The 23687-nt window shown below is 36.2% G+C and overlaps 1 protein-coding gene across 5 annotated transcripts in view; it reads left to right on the top strand.

The window, feature by feature from the left end:
• Positions 1-23687, top strand: part of nav1b (neuron navigator 1b) — a 91758-nt gene that overhangs the window by 24201 nt on the left and 43870 nt on the right. For all 5 annotated transcript variants that reach the window (XM_081381648.1, XM_081381647.1, XM_081381646.1 and 2 more), the window contains 2 exons: positions 17812-17950; positions 20600-20903. In XM_081381648.1, the coding sequence (XP_081237774.1) occupies positions 17812-17950; positions 20600-20903 (443 nt within the window). The remainder of the gene's footprint in view (positions 1-17811; positions 17951-20599; positions 20904-23687) is intronic.

The following is a 23687-nucleotide window of genomic DNA, read 5'->3' as shown; positions in this document are numbered from 1 at the left end:
CACGTTGCACGTGTATTCAGATGATGAAATCCAGGCCAGTTCTCCTGGGCGTGAATCTGGGCTTTATCTGGGAAGCTCATGCAGAGGGATTTAGAGAATGCCGCATGACGGTGGGGTGATCAAACCCAGCCCTCGTTCTCACTCTCTACTATAGAGAGAGAGAGACTTGCATAAAGAAGAACAGGCCTTAACAATACGGATGGTCAGAGACAGTTTTGGGTCAGTTGAAGGAAGTGTCACTTACATTATTGGGCTAGTTAATGTCTTGCAAATGCAAGCATTTATATTTTTGTCAAATTGTGCTGTTTACATTTTTTTTTTTTTTTTTTGCTGCTTGTTCAGTTTGCTTACTTAAAATGAAAGTAACACAATTGCGAACATTTTATCACAACTGCAAAAAATGCTTTTCTTACTTAGAATTTTTGTCTTGTTTCCAGTCCAAATATCTAACAATACTTAAATCAAGATGCATTTACTAGATGAGTAAAATGACATAATATATTACGTCCTGTTTTCCGGGGGAGTGAGTGAGTTTTTTCCTTACCCCAATGGCAGATCATTTTGCTTTTTTAAAGCAAAAAATTACTTAATTTTGATTTATTTCCCCAGAAAACAAGACTTAATATATTATGTCATTTTACTCATCTAGTAAATGCATCTTTATTTAAGTATTGTTAGATATTTGGACTGGAAACAAGACAAAAATACTAAGTAAGAGAAGCATTTTTTGCAGTCCACAACTTAATTTCATTGTGTTGGGACTACATTAATCATTTTTGTTGCATTACCTGAAACTGCATGGGTGGAATTTTAGTTCTCGGCATTTCAAGGGAAATGTTAGTGTTTATGTTCGGTTATCTTGGAGTTTCTGTTGTTGAAGATTTTGTGGTCAGCATAGAGTGCAAGGTGAATTTTAACATTACAAACTGTTTGAAAATATGAAGCACTGCGAACAGCAAAATTGAAATAAAAACGATGAAGAAATATAAAACTACATATTTAAAAATGTTTACAATTTTTTTACAAATGTGATACAAATATAAACAATATATTTTACATTTATTACAAAATATGCATTTATATTGAAATATTGAAATATTTTGAGAGCGTAGGGAGATCGACTTGATTACGTAAAATCGCAGTGTTTCATGGGACAGGGCAGGGCTAAAGAGATCTATTGGCGTATTTTGCTTGTTTCGACTCTCTGATTGGTGGAATTTTCCGCACAGCATCATGGGTAATGTAGTTTTCACCAGGAATTCCACTGTTAAACATGATAACTGACAGCTTCAGCAGAGGCAAATATCATTAACAATCGCGTAGATCACAATAGGTCTGTCTTTAAAGATTTGTAAGTTATCGCTAAAAATTTATTTCCATTTAAGGAAAATGAATGGAGTTTTTACTTCTGGAACCTCACTGTTCACTGTGCTGAAGAGTGAGACTTGTGATGAGGTTGTGGGATGGTTATATGTTGACTACGGTAATTGTTGCATCATTCAATGAATGTTTGTCAGTGCTGTGACAAACTAAACGTGTGTTAAAAATTAAGATAAATCATTTTTTTGTAAATACTTGCCTTACTAAAATTGAGTAATTATGTATTTATTCACTTTATAGTTGGTTTAAATCAATGAATTTAAGTTCAAACTACAAAACTATAGGACAAAATAATCAGATCAAACTATTTGTTTAGTTGAAAAGGCTTAATTAAATTGCATGGTAAGTTTTCCTGCATTTAATTAAGATTGTTACGTGTTACATTGTTTAAGTGCAAGTTTTGTAATACAGGCCTTTAGTTGTTTTGTTTTGTTCCTGTTGACAGCTAGTGGCATATTGGTGATTTGTGCAGAAGAATTGCACGAGTTAATTCAGGGAAGATGAGTCTGAATCTGGTAACCATGGAGATGAGCTGATGAGGAGAGCTAAGGTTTTCCCTCGCAGATGCTTTAGTCTTCCTCGGTCGATTCCACGTTCTTGAGCGATAGTGTTTCGAGTGTGCATGTGATGTTAATACCACAATGCTTTTGATTTGTAATATGTAGTGAATGAGTGCCAAATTGATATACTGTATAAAGACAGTAGAAGGGCTGTGATCAGTTTTGAGATGTGTCATTTAAACTGGACAGAACAACACAGCTTAGCACATATCTGGAGGAGCTGAGCTGGAAGATGACAAAATATTAGCTTTTGCAAGCTAAAGTAGTTGAGCTAAGTAATGTTTTTTGATGCCAACTGCTGATGGGCTGCAGTTTGGATTCAATTTACAAATATAGGCAAAAAGCTATGTCTGAAGTTAGACAAATATTGTGTATTGATTGTGTCTGGCCCGAGGCTGTAGCTCCAGTGTGTGTTACCATGTGCGGTGTGGGTGTATTACTGTGTCCCCTGAGACTCACCCGTTCTGTTGCCATTCATGGTCAAACCCATCCTGAATCTTTAATGCTAATGCTAAGGGATTCACAAGTGCTGTGTTTTGTTATAGTTGTCTTTAGGACCAGCGGCATATTTCTAGCATCATTAAGATTGTGACATAACTTTCTTGACAATGAAACATTTTCCCCTAAAATTCACATTACAGGCATGAAAAATAAGATAACACTTTATTTTACGGTGTCCTTACTTACCGTACTTACCATAATAATAACAGTAAATTATGCATAATTACATGTAACTAATCCTCAACCAAACCCTATTCCCACCCTAACCCTATAGTAAGTACATGTAGTTGCTTAATATCACTCAGTACTTAAATATATAATTACACTGTAACAATGACACCTTAAAATAAAGTGTAACCAAAAATAATATTCTAATAAATAATATAATACATAATATGAAATAATATAATAAATAATATTATATTATATCATATCATATTATATATTATGTTATGTCATATGTTATGTTATATATTATTTGTGTATGTATATATATATAAAATATAAGGATATATATAATATGAATAATATAATAAATAGTATATTATTTTGTGTGTGTGTATATATACATATATATCTAATATACATAATATAATGTATAAAATAATATAATAAATAATATTATATAATGTTATATTATTTGTCTATATTAAAAATAGTGTATATATAGTGTATATATATATATATATACACACACACACTATTTTTAATTTATAGTTAATAAAGTAAATAAAAAAAATATATACATGGCAGAAAAAAAGTTTTTTTAGGCCTTTTGTATACAATTTTATTTTATTTTTATCTTTCTTATTTTGAGGGTGATTTAGTTTTTTATGACATTGATACTTGCACATTTGGACACAATGTAAATAAAGATGATGAAGGTTACTGTAACCTCTGTTGTATTAGCTCACCTTCGAGGCTCTAAGTGCCATTCCATGTTCTTGTCTCCATATGTCCCTGTGCCTCTGATATCACGCTCTCATGTTTCACCCTAAAGCTCGACCATTTCCATAAAAGGACGTTTTCACAATGACTCAGAAACATCTGAGATTGTGAAGTACTGAGAGTCTAGTCTCCTAAAGAAACACATGGTTGGGTTACAGTGTCAATTATGGTCAGTGCTCTCTGGGATGCTGAAAGATTGGTCTGGGCTTGACCTGAATACATCTGAATCTGCCGCCTTCCTCCAACATTTCAAGATCCATCGATCCAAATGCAGCTTTATTGAGACAATCCAGAATCGTGATCCATATAACAGGCAAAAGGTCAAACACACGGGCAAACAATCCAAATGAGCAACAGGGCAGCAAACACTGGCAAAAGGGGAATTCAGAAAACGGGCAGAGATTTAAAAACCAAGAAACAGGAACGCTCAGAAATGCCGTGTACAGTAACAACATACAAGACTCTGCAAAGAATGACTGGAAACACAGGACTTAGGGCCTGTTTACACGTCACCGTTTTCACCTAAAACACTTTTTTATGCGTTTTGGCCGTTTATTTACACGACAACGGCGTTTTGGGCGCCTGGAAATGCAAACTTCTGAAAATGCGTTTCAAAAGTGCAAGTTTTGACAGCAAAAACGTGAATCTCTGAAAACGATGACGTCATGCACGTGTGTTACGTGTTCAATCAATAGTGTTTTACCGCCATCTAATGGCCTGGCTGCAGATTACAGCGTTTTTAGCCGTTTTTGCGGATCCGTGTGAATGGGGATCGCTTGGACAATGGTGTCGTTTACGCGGAGAACTCAAGGGAAAAGCTTCACAGTTGAAACATTGAAAAAGGAATTGGATAAGTAGATTTTTACTGCGAGTAGTGTTACTCATGTAGGTGGTTGCTGGGGTGTTGCTATGTGTTGCTAGGGTGGTTGTTTACAGGCTTGTGTCCTTCCACCATTTTTTTTTCTTCACAATTTTTTTCTTCCACCAGGTATATATATATATACAATATACAATACAAGAAAATACAATTTCAATCTTTCTACTTCAAAACGTAATGTTTAATTAAACATGCTGCTACTTTGTAATTATTTGTGAAATTTACTAGCAATTTCTGAGTGAAATTTGTTTGAAAGGAAAGCATATCTGGTGATGCACACACAGTACGGTGGCAATGGTGTGTTTCCCACCAGTAATCCCTCCTCCCGTCCCTCTCCATCTTTCTCTGTGTTGCAGCGCATGGGTCGTGATGTGTTGCCATAGTAACCCCCATCAGCCTGACTCTGTGTGACCCAGTGAAACATGGTGTGTCAGTATATTAGCGTGTGTGTGTGTGTGTGTGTGTGTGTGTGTGTGTGTGTGTGTGTGTGTGTGACTGCGGGTGGAAAATGGCTGCATATCACAATGCAGGGCTGGAGTGAGAGGCTAATGAATGGATGTGTGCCATTGATTCTCTATGTGTTAGTAATCATTTCAGCATACGTTTTCTTCCTGTGTCCTTTCAGGCTGGGTTTTCACGAGATTGGAAACAGTGCAAATCACATCAGAGAAGTTATTTTGCACATTTAGAAACTGCATTGAGGTTGTAGTAGCATGCATGACTATTAGAGTGAGGCTTATATAAGGAATGTGGGTTTGCTGATGGTTTATTCTAAAAATACTTTTAACTGAAAATAATGTAGAAGTGAAAACTGTATGCTATCTCATCACAAAATTGTATTTAGAAAGACTGTACATGTAGGTTTAGTATAAATTTCTGGAAACCACCACTGAATTACTACATACTTTATGAAACAATTTTTTAAAATGTATGTTATTAAATAAAATATATAAAATTACATTTAACATGGCAATGCATGTCATAATACAATTTTAGCATATTTATTTTAATTATAACAACAATAGAATAATATTTCTCTAAAAGTAAAAAAGTATGGATCACTTTATAATATATGAAAACATATATTTGTTTAATTGGATTAAAATAATGATGATAATAATAGAAAATGAATCATAATTTTTTATATATATATATATATATATATATATATATATATATATATATATATATGTTTAATTGGATTATTTAAATGTATATATTACAATACATGCTTTTTTTTGGTAAAATCATTGATTATGATGTTTGCGATGAGGAAAAGAGCATTTGAAGATGTCTTCGCTCATCACATGTAAAGAGTTTCTTTTTGTGCTAATATGTAGCATTTGTGTTGTTTAGTTTAGTGTTTTGTATTACCCTGACATTGTTTTATTTTTGAATGTGTGTAACAGTTTAGAATATCAAACTTTTTAGTTTTTTGTAGTTCAAACTTGGTTTATTGACAAATTAACCATTTGCTTACAGTAGGTGTGAGGTTTTAATTCAAGGCCTCGTTCCCAATACGTTTTCACAGGATGCAATCCATTGACCAGTCTAGATCTGAGCATGTGGACATCAGCTGTCCTACAGACAAATAAACACACACACATCTGGAGAGGTGTCTGGGGTCGTGAGGGATATTATTCTAGGACTCCCATTACATACACAAGCTCTATGTGTGGTCAGGCTGAATGCTCTTCCGCATGAGTGTGTGACGGGGTCCTGCTTCACATGCTGTGACCCCTGCTGGAAACACACTGGAACTGCAGACGTCTGCGGCGGAGCATGTGTGCCGTTTCCTCATGGCTGTGGGTGTTTCATGTGGGTGTCAGTGAATTATCTCTATTATTAGGTTCCCTTTGTGGCAGTGCAGATAGGAATGCTGTGCTTTGACAATGAATGTCTGATAAACAAGTAAATATTATGTACACTCGTAAAAATAAATGTTCCAAAAGGGGTTTTTCGCAGTGATGCCATTGAAGAACCATTATTGGTTGCCCAAAGAACCAATTTTTTCTTAGTGTTAAGAACATTTTTCCATGGATGTTAAAGGTTCTTAGTGGAACCATAGATGCCGGTATATAACCTTTGTTTTTAAGAGTGTAAATTAATGTTTTATCTCCATGCAAAGCTCTCAAAATGCTTGAAAAGGAAAACAAAAATTAGACATTTATGTTTAATATCTCAATATTTCTATTGTTAATATGTCAAATGTTTTTCTTGACAGCAATGAGATGAAATAAAGGACATTTTTGCTTAATTCTCCTGTTTTTCAAATCAAGCAATCTGAGTTTCAGAAGAGATGTGCTCAGATTTGCTAAAACACCAATATCAGAGATCTCAATGTAAACACAAAAGTTTCCCATCCCATTTTTCCTGGAGCAAATATCCGGTCATACACTTATTTTATGACAACTATTGACTTTTGTCTGGTGATTTTATTACTAAAAGCATCTTAAAGTAGCATCTGAGATAAAGTTGATACCTAAACGATTAATAATTAAGAAGTCTCTTGAGCTGTGAAAGTGCAACCTCTGAGCAATTACGTTTTCTTCTGGGCTTATGCATGGAAAGTGTGTGTATGGCTTTTATTAATGTTTCAGGCTTGAGCTGCTGTTTTGTGGTTTGTTTGAGAGATTCACATCATTTGTTTCCCTTTTGTGAACATAACTCACAATCTTACATCTCGATCTAACAGATGCTTGGTGTAAAAGACTCTTTGTTGTGTAAAAGTCGCTCATTAACACTGTGACGCGTGCATATGGAGCATTTGCTCATGCTAAAGCAGTTTGATGGGATTGAAGTCATTTGATTTATAGTTTGAAATCTTCATTTAATAATTGTGTGAGAAATGTGTTCATGACACAAGGATATAAAAGTGAATGATGTGTTGTTATTCATGCACTGCATTGGTCTAAATCCCAGAGAGCCATTATTGTGTCTTTAGGAGCTTGTTGAACTGCGTTCAGTTAATGCTTTTAGTCTGGTTGGGCAGATGTGATGACTATGAAAATTGGCATTATGGCAGATATTCATGTGTTGATAATAAAGCCAAACTAAAGAAATGTGCATGCACATAGGTTGTTGGTTTTACTTTATTCTATGGATTTTGTAACCCATTTAACTTCCATAATATGCCGTATTTTAGACTGAAACAGACATGTTTAGTGGAAATAACTGAGTGTACATTGACCTAATCCTACTGTAGATTGCACCTTACTGACTGTCTTAAATTTTGGATGCACAAAGATAAGTTAGAAGAGTGCTTTCAGTGTTACTGTTATACTATAGTTATTGCATTTTGATGAAAAATTATGAACATGCAGATTTTTATAAGGTGCAAATACAATGGGGTCTTGATTTTTTGTATTTAAATTTTTGCTAACACTTTATTTTGATGGTTCATTTTAGACTAACTATAACCAACTGCATATCAACTAACTCTCATTAGAGTATCAGTAGACTGTTAGGTTAGGGTTCAGGTTAGGAGAATAAGTTGAAAGTACTTGCAAAGTTATTTACAGTCAGTAGAAAGTCTGTTGGTGGAGCATCGCAATAAAGTGTAAGCTAGGGTGACCATATTTTAGTTTTCAGAAAAGAGGACGGGGGCGTGGTTGATGGGTGGGAGCCTGGTTTGGGGAGGCGTGGTTAAGGGGTGGGGGCGTGGTTGGGGGTGAATGCATCAAAAAATACCTGACAAATGCATTCACAACCTTGCAACTATGTTATTGTACTTTAATACATAAAGTAATACATCCTTTCCATTCGATGTTTGGCCCGCAACAATAGAATACTATAAAAAATTAAATAAAAAAAGTTTAGCTTTTAACTCCTTTTACATGACACTATTTCTTTTCATGGCCATAGCATAGGTTAAAAATCTACTACTAAAATAAAAAATCTACTACACTATTTCAGTAAAAAAAACAATTTCAATCCTCCTGATGTTCTCTTGTAGCCTATACTTTCTTTATACTTAAGCACCTTTATTTGACACTGACACGTACGTGCCAGCTTTGCAGTTCATGCATTCTGCTTTACACGGATCCTGACCGAATCGAAAACACAGGAATTTTCTCTGTGAATCATCTGTGAATTTACATTTGGGCTTTTTTTTAACGCTGTTAGCTACTTACATCTTATCTCACACTTGACCGTAAACTGAAGCGTTGATCGACTCGAGTCACGCTGCTAAAATTCTGTGAACGTTAAGTCCGCCTACTTTGATTTGATTGGTCATTTCAAATATTCTGACATTGACGAGCAGTGACAGACCAATTAGGCTGAGATGAACACACACACAAACACACACACACTCTGTATTCTGACGTGCTTTCTGCTTGCCGCTGCGGATTGAGGAACGCGTTGATTATGACAAGACGGGGCGAATCCAGTGTATGTTTTGTGTGCAAAGGCAAGCGTGTATTTAAAGTACATGCTTAATGGCCCAATGAAAAATAATGAAAACCAGGACATTTTCATCACTTTATAAAAAACAGCCAGGACGGCCAGGGCATGTCCTGGGAAAACAGGACGTTTGGTCAAGCAGATATTAAGCAGACAGTCTACTAATACTCTAATGACTGCTAGTTGACATGTAGTTGCAAAGTTACTTATAGTTAGTAGAACATCTAAAGTGGACCATCGAAATAAAGTGTAACCAAATGTCTAATTCTGAGGTTTTATGCAACTTTTATGAAAATTCTGTACCTTTATAGGCAGCCAGGGCCTTTGGGGCTGGAAAGATGCATTCATTTGCTATTTGCGGATACACACTGTGTACGTGTTATGATTATCCGCGTTTCCAGATGATGTGCGCACATAACCTCGTAGCTGAAGGAGCGCAGGCCACACACAGTGTGTTTGGGAGATATATCTGTGTGTGGTTATGTGTGTGTTTGTGTATATGTGTAGACATGGTTCGACACCACTGGAGCCTCATGAAAGAAATGAGATGGACAGAAAGAGATTCAAGCTTCATTTCACTCGCTCACAGCTAATATATCCCAGCGTTTCCCTGTCCTCCTCGTGCTCATATGGTGCTCGTCGAGTCTTTCCCCGCTGGACTCTGGCTCGAACCTCAGAAGAAGCTCTCGACATCAAAGGTGAACAGAGATGAATGTGTGCGTTTGCTGGTGTGGAAAAGCCATCAAAGGGGTCTGTCATGGGAAGTGTGTGTGTTTCTGGCGTTAGCTGGTTCAGACACGTAGCCTGAAGTTTAACTCACGTGTTTTGTCTATATAGATGAATGGTGTTGTAAATCTCAAAACACTTTCCATGAAGCTGTATATGTACTGTATATGTAATGCATTATATTACCCTTATTAAATGGTACAGTAATCCTATGGTGCTTTGATACACTACCGCTCAAAAGTTTGGAGTCAGTAAGATTTTCTAAAGAAGTTTTTGATAGAAGTGCCTTATGCTCACCAAGGCTGTATTTATTTGATTAAAATACAGTAAACACAGGAATATTGTGAAATGTTATTACAATTTAAAATGAGTGTTTTCTATTTGAATATATTTTTTCATTTATTCCTGTGATCAAAGCTGAATTTTCAGCATCATTACTCCAGTCTTCAGTGTCACATGATCCTTCAGAAATCATTCTAATATGATGATTTGATGCTCAAGAATTATTTTCAATGTTGAAAACAGTTGTGCTGCTTCATATTTCTGTGAAAACTGATAGATTTTTGAATTGAAAGTTCAAAAGAGCAGCATTTGTTTAAAATAGAAAACTTTTGTAACATCATAAATGTCTTTGCTGTCACTTTTGATCAATTTAATGCATCCTTGCTAAATAAAAATATGAATTTATTTTCAAAAAATCTAACTGACCCCAAAATGTTACTCTGTTTGTGTGTGTATGTGTGTGTGTGCGTGCGTGCGTGCGTGCGTGCGTGCGCGCGCGCATGCGTTTTGGACCAGCAGAGTGAGGACAGAGAGAGTAAAGTGAGGACATTTTGTCCAGTCCTCACTTTCTGAGAGCCTTTAAAGGCCTGTTTGAGGGCCATGACTTGGTTTATGGATATGGTTATAATAACTGTACTCTCTTAAAAATGTTGGGTTAAAAATAACTCAACGAATAACCCAAAAATGGATTGGTATAGCACCTTCCCAAGTGTGGGTTATTTTAACCCAATGCATTGGGTTAAACTCCAGTTGGGTTAAAATAACCCAAATAATGTTTTTTTTATGACCTTATTTTAATAAATAATATACACATTGTTTTCAAATACAGATTGTTTATTTGTATAAAACAATACATATGTTTCAACAAATATATTTTTAAATATATTGGGGAGTCTATAGGTTATGGGTGTTTAGGTTTAGGGTAAGGGTTCGAGTTAGGCACTTAGTGGAGATGGGTACACTGTTAGAAAAATCTGTAGAAATTACAGTATTACTGGCAGCTACTTGCCAGTAACTTACTGTAGATTTAAATTTATGTTATTTACTGGCAACAATTTGTTCAAAATTAAATGAACATTAAACATTAACAAGTCTTTATCTTTACAGAATAAAACTAAAATAACATCCTCATGCAAAGCATTCTGGGAACCAAAATCTGAAGGAAAAAAACAGAAAAAGGTTGATGAAGATTTCTGGTTCCCAGAATGCTTTGCATTAGATTGTTATTTTATAATTTTATTCTTTAAAGACAAAGACTTGATAATGTTTAATATTCATTTAACTTTGAACAAACTGTTGCCAGTAAATAACATAAATTTAAATCTACAGTAAGTTACTGGCAAACAGCTGCAAAACTACAGCAATTTTTTTACAGTGTAGGTTAGGGTAAGGAGCTAGAGATTGTCAATGAATGTCCTCACAAAGATAGATGTACAAGAATGTGTGTGTGTGTGTGCGCTGTGATTTCACTGAAAGAGTAACTGTACTGAACATGACCAGGTCCAGTAATGCAGCTGTATTTGCACACGCCGGACGCTGCTGAACATCTGGACACAGTTACTGGTTCTCCGGGAGGTGGGGGTGTTTTACGGGGGTGTTGCCTGTGAAAGAGGGACTCCTGATCTCAGTCGTATAGTTTCAATGGATGAGAGTTGGATTAAGCGTGAACAAAGACTGGATGAGTGTGCGTGATTTCGCGTGACTCAGCGATGAATGAAGGATTCTCGCGCAGGGAGTTTCGCCCTCTGACGACATCTGCGTGTCTCAACAGAACCATGTTCTTTTCAAAGTGAGTAAAGGGTTTTTTTAGTGCTTATGAAAGGAAAAATCGTTTGACAGCAATGTTTTATTCACTAATCCCTGATTTTTTTGAAGGATTATCAAATTGGACGCTGTTCTGTATTATTTATTATAGAACGGATGGGTTCGGTTCCAAATTCTGATTGGATAAGTCGAGTTCGAAGTGAAATAGCCAAAGTAAACACACCTGTGATTACCTGAATGAGTTTCCAATGAACTATATTACTGGTGAAAGCATTTGTTATTGTTTTTATCATTGTTATAGTAAATATAAAAATAATACTGCTAATAATAAATCAATAATAATTTACTGAACATCAGTGTCTCAGTGATGTATAGTGTTATTTTAGGATTATTTATAAATATTTTGAATTGGATTTTATATTTTTAGTTTTCATTTTAATTGTAGGCCTGGTTTAAGTTTTAGTAAGTTTATTAGTTTTTGTTTTTTTTTACATATTTTTGTTCAGTTGTAGTATTTTCATTTCTTAGTAAATGACTTTAGTTAGTTGTCAATGCAACATTTTTCATTTTTGTTTATGTCCCAAATTGGATATTTATATTTTATTTCAGCTCTATTTCAATTACCAAAAATAGTTTTAGATTTAGATAACAATAACAACACTGCTGATATAAATATGTAGTGTGTATTACTTTAAGTGCAAACAGATGCTGTGTAATCTGAGAAAAGGCTCTTTAACGTTCTCTTTAAAGAGTGGCTCCTGTTAGTTAAACTGCAACACCTACATGCAAAGTGCATGTTCATGTTTACAGAGGTCAAGGTTGAGTCTAATTAGGATTTTTTCAAAGTGTTTTTCGTCCTTTTGAAGTGGAAGGATATTTCATTGGTCGGTTTTATGTTAGAGTAACTGTGCTTGTTTGAATCGGTCATCTGGTAAAGAGCTCAAGACTCTACACACTCTTGTTTTTTTTCTTCCTCTCTGCCTATTGTGTCACTTATGGATTTTTTCACCAATATGGGTGTAACTCAAAATATAGTCACAGCTGATATGAGTCCTGAACGCTGGGAGTTGTCACAAAGCCCCACATGCTTTTCATAAGAAATAAAGTTGGGAGGAGAACATAATTGCTCAGTATTTCAAGCCCGACAAAACCTCCCCACCCAAAGTCATTCCTCAATTTTTTTAATCACAAAGAGTACAAATCAACCTGCCAATTTGAGCTGTAGCCAGAATAAACAATGGTTTAATACTCTGTCATCAAGTATTGGTGTTTTAGTCAAATTTGGTAGAATGATCTGAGTTTTCTTAAGTACAAGCACGATCCATTCTTCATAAAAACCCCAAAGGACCTGTTAAAGTTATCGGCGCCACTGCAGCCTTTATTCCTGTCAACACTTGAGGTTTTCTGTGAGAGTGGAACCTAGCTTAGAGGTAGTAGACCAAATTATTTAGACGTTAATTCCGTTCAGTTCAGACGTTTGTGGTGCCAGACTGCCTTAATTGTCTCTTAGCCACACTTCTGACCATTGGCATAAAGACTAGTCCAATCATATGAATTAAATTTTGTGCAAATGCTAACAATATAGCATTACTTAATAATTGAAATGCATTTCATAGCTTACATTGTAAAATTACGTTGTAAAAAGCTACAGTAAAAAACTGTTAATTGGTTAACTTATCATATATAGTGGAAAAGTTGTGTTTAAATGTAATTTTACTATAAAACAATGTTGGTGTCACACCTGCCATCTGTAGTGCCCCTGATAACCACCAGAGGACACTCCTTCAGCCTCCTTTACCGCCTCATGAACTACGTTTCCCATAACCCATTGCCTGGACACATCATGTTGATTACTGCCACCTGTTTGTCATTATCTCATTTACGTATTTAAACCACGTGTGTTCATTCACTCATTGCGAATTCTTGTTTGTATTACACTGCCATTCTGAGCACTTTATCCTGGTTCCCATGTTATGATCCCATTTCCCTGTTTCCCTGTGCTTTGGACTTTTTGTTATTATCTGATGGTGTTTTGTCATTGTGTGTATGACTCTGTGCACCGTCTATATACATGTTTTATGGACAGGCTACTTACATTCGCTGCATCTGAAAAAGCTCTGTACTACTGTATATAGTATGTGAAAAACAGTACGCCAAAAGAGTATGTCTGAATACATATTTGAAAAACAGTAGTTAAAATGTGCTTGGATGACCTACTACTTACACTGAAATTTTGATTTGATACACACTTTACTATCCCATGAGGCCCTGGGAGGGATTTATGAAGGGAAGTGAAGCGACGCAACTGACGCTGGTTGGTCATGTGACTCTAACAACATGGCGGGTGTAGTACGTACGAATCTCATTCATACAACCCATATTCACTATTAGCAGATGATTTCTGATTCATCGTCACTATAAAAAAAAAATTATTTGTTGGTTTAACTGGTAACCTGGTTGCCTAAATTTTTAAGTTCATTGAAACTCAAAAAATTTGTTTAAAGAAAGACACTTTGTTGATCCCACTAATGTTGAGTAACATTTAAAGATTTTTTTCTTTGTGTTTATATATATATATATTGATGGTTGTGAGTACATTTGATGGTAAAAATCGAATTGTAGGTAGATTATATATTAATATTCTTAACATCACTTAATGAAAACATGCTATACTATCTGTAAAATATAAAAGCACCAATATGTCATGTGTCGTAATACCTGAAACATTGTCACAGTCACGCTGAATTTTTTGGCAACCACAGTTTCTTTATCTTCATCTTTTCTTCATGTTTCACTGTGTGCAGCTGCAAGACTAGCTGGATCTCTTACACTGTCGTCTTTTTCCATTTTAAACTCGTACCTTTTGGGCTGTGTTTTCACAGCAGCTGTGATGAATGATTTCCTGAGTTATTTGGCGGTTTCCAATGTTCAAATGAGATTGATGGTACCGTTGCCCATTCTGGAGACCACAGTGGTTCTTCATGAATCGTCCCTCAGCCCAATATAGAGACAGCAAGCATTTCCTGAGAGACTGAACAGAACCGGACTTTTATTGCTGAGGATGAAACACTGATGAAACAAAACTCTTCTGTTCTGAGACATCAATCAGAGCGTTTGTGTGAACAATGTCATCTTGTGTCTGTGTGTTTGAGGTTGCAGTGTTTCATTTCTATATTGTCTACCATTATAGTATTTACCAACTCAACCTTAAAATCTAATATTTTATTTCTCTTTTTTTCAATTAATGAAAACCACCGCAAACACCGTAGCAACTGCCTTGATAAGTTGACATTTACCCAGAATGCTTCAGTATTATTGAAGTGAGTTTTGCAAATGGCAACCACACAAAATCTAATGTCTGAGACTAGTTTGCTCTTTTAATTATGCAATATCTCAGTATGGTAATCTCACAATTCCCGTTCAAACGGGACTAAAACTAGCTGACGCAGACTTCGGCCAGCTTTTGGCTCCAGAGTGCCACCATTACATTTTTAAATGGCTGGAAATGGAAACTGAAGTGGAAAAAAAAAGCATTAAGAAACATCCTTGCGGGAGTCGTCTCTAACCGTTGAGACATGTAGGCAAGTCCATTCTCTCCCCTCGATGCCCGCACAACCTGTAATTAGCACAAATTGCTGGCTCCTTAAGTTGTTCTTCGGAACATCAACAAGCCATTTTTGTCCTCTGATTCTTTGGCACCCATAATTCCCTTTTCCATCTCTGTAGTCTCTGCTGAGTCTGAAACCACAAAGTACTCTAGAACCGACATGATAGCAGAAAGAGACAGACAGACATCTACTGTGATAATCACTCAGGTTCGTTTTTAACATCCCACTTGTGTCATTATTAACATCGCACTTGAGTCATTAAAGATTCTTGAGTGGCTCTTTGAAGAACTTTTCTTTCAGCAAAGAACCTCTTCTGGTCCAAAACCATTTTCACTGTATTCTTGAGTTTTAATTTTCTTTGACAGAATTTTTTCCTTGTTTTCCATTAAAAATATCACAACTATACCCTTAACCCTTTGATGCATGAATTATTAGTTTATTATTACTAAATAATATAAAATGTAATATAGTTAATAATTGAATTTTTTATTTATTTGTATGTGAATTATTTTTCTGTTAACTTATCTTCTTTTTACTTTTAATTAAGGATATAATCATTCATAATCCTTTTTTTCCCCCAAACTTTTATTTTGAGAGAATTATAAATCTGTTTACTGCATCTTTTTATTAAGAATGTAATTATCCCATACTTTTAAAAATGTTTTAATTTTAAGAAAGTTAAATATTCATTTGCTTTAGTATTTTTACTGAAGAATATGATTATTTATTTAATTTTTTACGTTTTTTATTTAAGGCCCATTCACATCAAGGACTATAACAATAACAATAACGATAAAGTTATAGTTCTAAAAAAAGTTCTAAATATAAAAGAATATCGCTACAACTTTATACTAATAAAGACACACAAACGATATTGTTGAAATCGCTTTCAAATTTACAGCCAATCAGAATCCGTCCTGCTTTGCAGACCTCAAGCATTTAAAGCGACAGACGACAAAACAGCAACTTGCACATAGAATAAACAGAACGATATCGTCCGCTGGTGTGGACGCTAATATAGTTATTGTTATAGTTATCGTGCTTGGTGTGAACGGGCCTTTACACCTCTCTTTGCTAAAATAGCAGATAGTACAGATATTGTGGAGATTATAACTTGTTGAATTTATGTTGTTGTGAATAGAAAACACAATGAAAAGGAGTTTTAAAATGCACAGTATTCATAGCATTTCTGATGCATATGTTTTGGGCTTAAATCACATCTTTTTCAGGAATGAAGATGAATTATGATCCTAGTGTGGCTTTCCCTCTTTCAGAACAGAGGGAGCGTTTGCCAGAACAGCCCGTCCGTACGGGACTGAGGCTTTGCCATTCATAAACTCACTGACCTTAATCTTTACCGTTCCAGTTGCTACCCATCATTCGGTTTTGCATCTACATCCCCTAGAATGTTTTTTGGGAAGTAAATGCAAGCCTGTTTCAAAGCCAGAGTTGAGCTTGTGTGGTAGAATGAGTCTCTGGTCATATGGTGAAGACATCTGCTTCATTATGATACTCCCATTGAGATCCTGCTGTCTGTTCCTAGGTCAGGTAATGGAGCAGAAAAGTTTCCCATAGGAAAGACAAGTGACAAATAATTTATATCTACTCTACACTCTCTGGGGAATTTTTTTTTTTTTTTTTTAGTCAAACCATGTGCAAATTCATAAGTCAACGCCATGGCTGAGTATTTTCTCCTTAAAACTGAACCAAAGATGGTCTCAAAAATGCAGTTTTAAACCGCGTCCATTTCCTACCGTCACAAACATGTGACCAATCCTGTCAACGTGTGTGGCGGAGAACACCTTAAGAAGGGACAGGAAAAATTGGGTACATATAGCAATATAGCGAGTCAATTATGTATGATGTATACTACGATGTTATGATGAACTATATGCCTTTCTCCAGTGTATTGGATAAGTACTGTATAATGGATAAGAACTATAATGTTCAAAGCATACAAGGCAGCTGTCTGACTCTAATGGCGAACGGGAACATGCTTTGTGTAACATTAGCTGTTGACAAATTTGCATATTCATGAATCTGCATATACTAAATGAAGCAATGGTGTGAAAAACATGCAAATATGTCATTTTGATTATAAGATGAGTTTTAAGGGTTACAATTATTGACTTTAAAAATAAAGGTTCCAAAAAGGGGTTTTCGCAGTGATGCCATGGTAGAACAATTTTTTGTTCCCCAAAGATCCTTTCAGTGAAAAGTTCTTAAAATAACCTTTTTTCTTCTTATTGTGAAGAAAATTCTAGAATCTAAAGAACTGTTTTCCACTATAAAGAACCTTTTGTGCAAATTGAAAGGTTTTATGGATCTGAAAGGTTCTTCATTTTCAGTTTCAGATGCATATGTGTGTATTTATATATACTAAATAATTATGCACAGTACACACACATATATTATGTAAACACAAACTTTTATTTTGGATGCGATTAATCGTTTCACATCCCTACTCAAATTAAACGAAATTTCTTCAGTTCTAATCTAATGTTACTGTATTTCAGCTATTGACTCATTTGTGTCTAATTTCTAAAATAATTTTTTGGGGAAACACCTGACCCAAACTTTATGCTAAAAGTGAATAATGTCTGAGAACTCCATTAGGTCTTCTGAGCCCTGAGAGAGCAAACTCTGAGCAGTAACATGTGCCCAGGGTGTGGTACTGCGGTCTTTACTTCTCGCTTGCATCATTCATCCATTCTGTGTTTCTTCTAAACATCTTTATCTGTGTGTGTGTGTGTGTGTGCAGTTGGGACGAGAGCAGCTCCATCAGCAGTGGTTTGAGCGATGGTTCTGATAACCTGAGCTCAGAGGATCTCAACGCCAGCTCTTCTCTGAACTCTCTCCCCACCACACCTGTCGGCTCGCGACGCAACTCCTCCGTCATGGTAAGCGCTTCTCAAGGCTCTTGAACGTTGCTTATTTGGACTCAGTATAACTTGCATGTCAACAAGCAGGTTTAAGACATCATATACAGTATATGTTGCACTCCAAACACCACTGATTAAATGTTCTGAATGGGGTTAGATTCAACTGAAGCCTTACTGACAACATGCTACAGATTAAAGCTTATAAAACACGCTGACACTGGAAGTCTATGGAGAAGCACACCTCACTGCATCCATTAAACATGAGTGGATTTCTGCCAACACACTTTTCCTGTTTGCTTTTGGAAAGTGAGGTATAAGAAATTATTTTCTGTGGTAAGAAAATATCCAGAAACTCATCCAACTAGCCAAGTCAGACTCTCATTTGTGGCTTAGGTAAGAATACAGGGATTTAGATCAGATCTAAATCCATCTACAGCTGTAAATAACGTGACAATTTCAGTATGAAGTTGACCATGTTCTGGCCATGAGGTAGAAAATTTAACCAACCATTCAAAATATGTGGGGTTAGTAAGTTTTTTTTTTTTTTTTTTTTTTTAAATTAAAGAAATTTATGATGTTATGAAGGGCTTCTATTTCAAATAAATGCTGTTTGTTTAACGTTCAATTCTTCAGAGAATCCTAAAATAAAATTTGAAGCAGCAAATATGAATATATTCAACATTGATAATAATCATAAATGTTTCTTGAGCATCAAATCATCATATTAGAATGATTTCTGAAGGATCATGTGACACTGAAGACTGGAGTAATGATGCTGAAAATTCAACTTTGATCACAGGAATAAATTACATTTTAACATATAATTAAACTGTTATTTGATATTGTGATAATATTTCACAATATTACTGTTTTTTTGTATTTTCGATCAAATAAATGCAGTTTTGGTGAACAGAAGAGACTTCTTTCAAAGACACAGACCCTGAATTTGTTCTAAACTGAAATGACCACAACCACTGCTTAAAAAACAAAAACGTATGAAGACACCAAGGCACATATTAACATGACTTCCGAATCTGTTTTTGACATTGTTTTGCAGTCCCTGCTGTGGTAAACATTGGCATAAAATAATCTCTGAGGATTTGTTTTGTGTCAAGACAAGAGAACCCAAGACGTCTTGACAGTTTCAGGCTCTTGTTTCAGACTGTGGTTTGGTGTTTGCTGCCATCTTCAATTTAACGTGTCTCTGGTTTGGAAGTCTGCTGTTTTTCTCTAGAACTGAATGTTTCTGCTGTTGATAAGAAGCTGTATCGCAGTCACAATTGTGACCTAAATGAAACAATTCTCAGTTTGTGGGTCTGTTTTTGTCTCACCAGGTTAATAGAAGCATCTTTTAAATTGATATTTTGTTAAGACGACGTCACAAATAATGCAACATAACCAAAGTATGAGACACGCGTATCATATTCCCCCCCTACAGTCAAAGTCAGGCCGGGAGAGCTTGTACTTACATTTAACCAGCTCAAAAGCCTGGCTTTGATTTTCCTGGATGAATGAAAAGCAGCTGTTTTCTATCGGGCACGTCATTTGCTTGTTTGAAGCACTTGCTATCAGTTCTCGAAGAAATCACACCTTTGTTTTTCTCGTCATTAAATCCGTGAATGTCAATAATCAAGCTAGAACAGACAAAAAGGGGAACAGAATAACTTGATAGACTTTCTGTGCTGCTTTAGTCATCATGACTACATTACATTTTGAAGATGTTTTCAATGTGCCATCTGGTATGTACTCAAAAACAGTGTGAAAAGAGAAATGTCATGTTCTTGGCATTATATTTTTGAGCACTTCCATTAGTCAAAGATGGCGTGTTATATATAATGCTAAGTTATTTGCATTAGAGGAATGTGCTCTGTGCCCATGGAAAAGCTTCACAGAATGTAGGTGTAAAAGTCTTTAAGGCTTAAGTCTTTTAGATGAGCTCAGATTAATCTCTATGCCTTTGATTGCGGTTATTACCGCTCAGATGATGTGAGTGTGTTGTATGAGGCCTTTATGCATTTAATTTAACTTGATTTAAAAATGGTCAGTCATAAATTACAGGAAAAGTAAGTCACGAATATGAGCTTGCATAACTTTGCAGTTGAAGTATCAAGATTCCATGTGGGCCAAGTCATAAATTACAGTATAAAATAAATATAGTAAGTAACATAAATAAATTCTAATAAAATATACATTAATTATGTCAAATATTTTAAGGTGTAGAATGAATAAATATGTTTGTTTTTTTACCTTGAAATGCAATGTAATGCATTTTTCACAAAGACTATGTTTATTTGATCAAAAATACAGTTAAAACACTAACATTGTGAAAAATTATTACAAGTTAAAATAACTGTTTTCTATGTGAATGTATTGTAAAATGAAATGTATTCCTGTGATGCAAAGCTGAATTTTCAGCATCATTACTCCAGTCTTCAGTGTCACATGATCCTTCAGAAATCACTCTAATATGATGATTTGCTGCTCAAGAAACATTTCGGATTATTATCAATGATGAAAACTATTGTAGTGTATTTCTATAAAATGTAGTATAGCATGATTTGTCATACTGAATATACCCTTCTAACAGATATCCTCTGCTGTGTGTGTGTGTGTGTGTGTGTGTGTGTGTGTGTGTGTGTGTGTGTGTGTGTGTTTGTGTTTGTGAAGTTGCGAACGGATGCAGAGAAGCGTTCACTGGTGGAGAGTGGACTGGCGTGGTACAGCGAGGACTGCAAGTCCTTACGGAAGGCTGATGGAGTTTATGACACGGGGAGCCTAAAAGCGGAGCCGTCCTGCAAGTGGAGGAAAACTCGGCTGCCGGACGGTCCCGCGCAGGACAAGATGGGGAAAGGAGAACCGAAGAAACCTCAGAGTCTCGGACAACCTGGGAGCTTCAAAAAGAGCCGCAATCCTCCTGTGGGCGTCACCTCACCCATCACACACAACTCTCAAAGTGTGCTAAAAATCGCAGGTATGACTTTTATTTTATTTTATTTTATTTTATTTTATTTTATTTTATTTTATTTTATTTTATTTTATTTTATTTTATTTTATTTTATTTTTTATTTTATTTATTTATTTATTTTTTTATATATTTTTTTATTTTTTTATTTTATTATATTTTTTTATTTAATTTTATTTTATTTGTATTATTTTTTTCTTTTTTTTCTTTTTTTTCTTTTCTTTTTTTTATTTAATAAATATTTTATTTTATTTTATTTATTTTATGCTAACATTAAAGCTTTAGCTTTGACATAAACAGACTGTATTTTCTGATTTGGACATATTTCAGACATTAGATATACATGACATAAATTCAAGAGATCTCATTCTTGGCAGCAAAACAAAACGCTTTTGTTCTCCAAACATGCAACTCCAATAGAATAATATATTAATGGTACCATATCATGATTTGGAAATGAATCAGTTGGACAAACTTTGGTTGTTTACGTTACGACTACTGTTATCCATAATGTCTTGTAAATGAAGACCATGTGTGATACAGAGACTGGTGAAGTGTCTCTTCAGCAGAGATCAAACTGATGGCACATTTGTGTGGAAACTTTAAAGGAACCACATGAAGAGTATCAAAACTCAGCCTTAACTTAAACAAATAATTCAAAGTTCTGTCATTTTACTCACCATCATATCGTTCCACACTTTTGTATACAATAAAACGCAGTGGCCAGAGGCTGTAAGACTCTAAAAAGGACAATAAAGCACCATAAATGCATCATAAAAGTAAGCTATTGTGCTATATATATAAGTCTTCTGAAGTCATATGATAGATTCTGTCAGATTCAGAGTAGTTGTCCTCTGAAAAACAAACTCTCAAACCTCATTCATGCATCTAGTCATGCTGGTTTCTTATGGCATGAACATGCAAACGATGACAGAACTTTTATTGTTTGGTGAATCGTTCCTTTAACTTTCATTTACCAAGATTTGATGAGAGAGAAGCCTGTCAGGTTTATCTTCTCTTGATGCAGTCTTCCTGTCTGCAGTGTAACCTTTCTTTGCTGGATCCATAGTTTAAAATGACATTTAAATGTCAGCGATCCAGTGCTCTTAGAAGAAAACCAGCAGCCATGGTGCCGTATGCCATTTTCCTCTGTTCAAATGGCAAAAACATAATCACCAATTTAAGGAATAAAAAGCATAGCACTAAAGAAAACTGGTGGTTTCTGTTGTCTTTGGGTGTGTGTAGCCACTTTGAAGTAAAATTACACTTTAATATATATTTATATGAAGCTGTTTTCAACATTGATATTAATCAGAAATGTTTCTTGAGCAGAAAATCAGCGTATTAGAATGATTTCTGAAGGATCATGTGACACTGAAGACTGGAGTAACGAGGCTAAAAAGTTCAGCTTTGATCACAGGAATAAACTATATTTTACAATATATTCAAATAGAAAACGCCTCGGTTACGACTGTAACCTCGGTTCCCTGAAGAGGGAACGAGCGTTGCGTCGAGTTTGACGCTGTGGGAACGCTTTGCGTGATGATGTCTTGAAGCACATGTAAAATCAGTCCAATGGCGTGGCGGAGCGTCAGATGCGGGTGACGTCACGTACCAGGAAACTATAAAGCCTGCTTGAAAACAGAGAGCGACAGCTTCGTAAAAAGTCTGAAGTAGCCGCTGACAGGCATGAAGGAGATATGGCAAGGTGACGCAACGCTCGTTCCCTCTTCAGGGAACCGAGGTTACAGTCGTAACCGAGGCGTTCCCTTTCAAGGGAACTCGCGTTGCGTCGAGTTTGACGCTGTGGGAACGTCTATACCAACGCCACCATAGCTACGAATGTCTGTCCTGTGTGAAATCAAGTGAGCAGCACTAGGAAGACAGAACATGAGACCCTGGAGTAGAGTCCAAATCCAGAGAGTAGAACCTGACGAATGTGTGCGGTGAGGACCAGCCTGCCGCATCACAAACGTCCTGTAAGGAAACTCCTGATATAAGGGCCTTGGAGGCCGCCATACTCCTAGTAGAGTGCGACCGGACAGCCATAGGAGAAGGCTGTCCGGCTGCTTCATAAGCAAGCGAAATGGCCTAACCACCCACTTGCTCATCCTTTGCTTAGACACTGGATATCCCTTGTTAGGGGACCCGAAACACCCAAATAATTGGTAGTTTTAAGCCACAGGGCAGCTCTGTGGACATAGCGTCTAACGCCCGAACTGGGCAAAGCAAATAGTTCTTTCCTGGTCCGTGAAAAGGAAGAGGACAGAAGGCCTGCAGAAAATAGTTAGAAGGAACAGAGCTTTCAGTGTCAAGAACTTCTCTGGAGCCTCCTCAATAGGCTCAAAAGGGGCCAGGGAAAGGCCTTGCAGCGCAAAGGACAAACCCCATGAAGGGACCCTAGAGCAAACTGCAGGCCTCAGCCTCAAGTGCCACGAAGGAAACGAGATACCAAGGGGTCTTTCCCCACAGAGATTCCACCCAAAAGCATGTGGTAAGCACCTATGGCCGCCACATAAACCTTTAAAGTGGACGGGGTTAGACCTGCAGTGAACCGTTCTTGCAGGAACTCCAGCACTGTACCAAGTGGGCAGTTAACTGGGTCCAACCGACAGTCACTACACCAAGAAGTGAATAGTCTCCACTTCAGGGCATAAAGTTTCCTCGTGGAGGGAGCTCTGGACTGTAGAATGGTCTCAACAACCTCAGTTGAGAGACCTGACACTATGCGTTGGGCCCCCTCAGAGGCCAAGCCCACAGGTTCCACAGTTCTGGTCGGGGGTGAAATATCGA

This window comes from Scardinius erythrophthalmus, assembly GCF_964197995.2.
Source record: "Scardinius erythrophthalmus genome assembly, chromosome: 12".
NCBI lineage: Eukaryota > Metazoa > Chordata > Actinopteri > Cypriniformes > Leuciscidae > Scardinius > Scardinius erythrophthalmus.
Note: the sequence above shows the minus strand (reverse complement) of the source record. Positions and strands in the feature narration are given on the sequence as shown.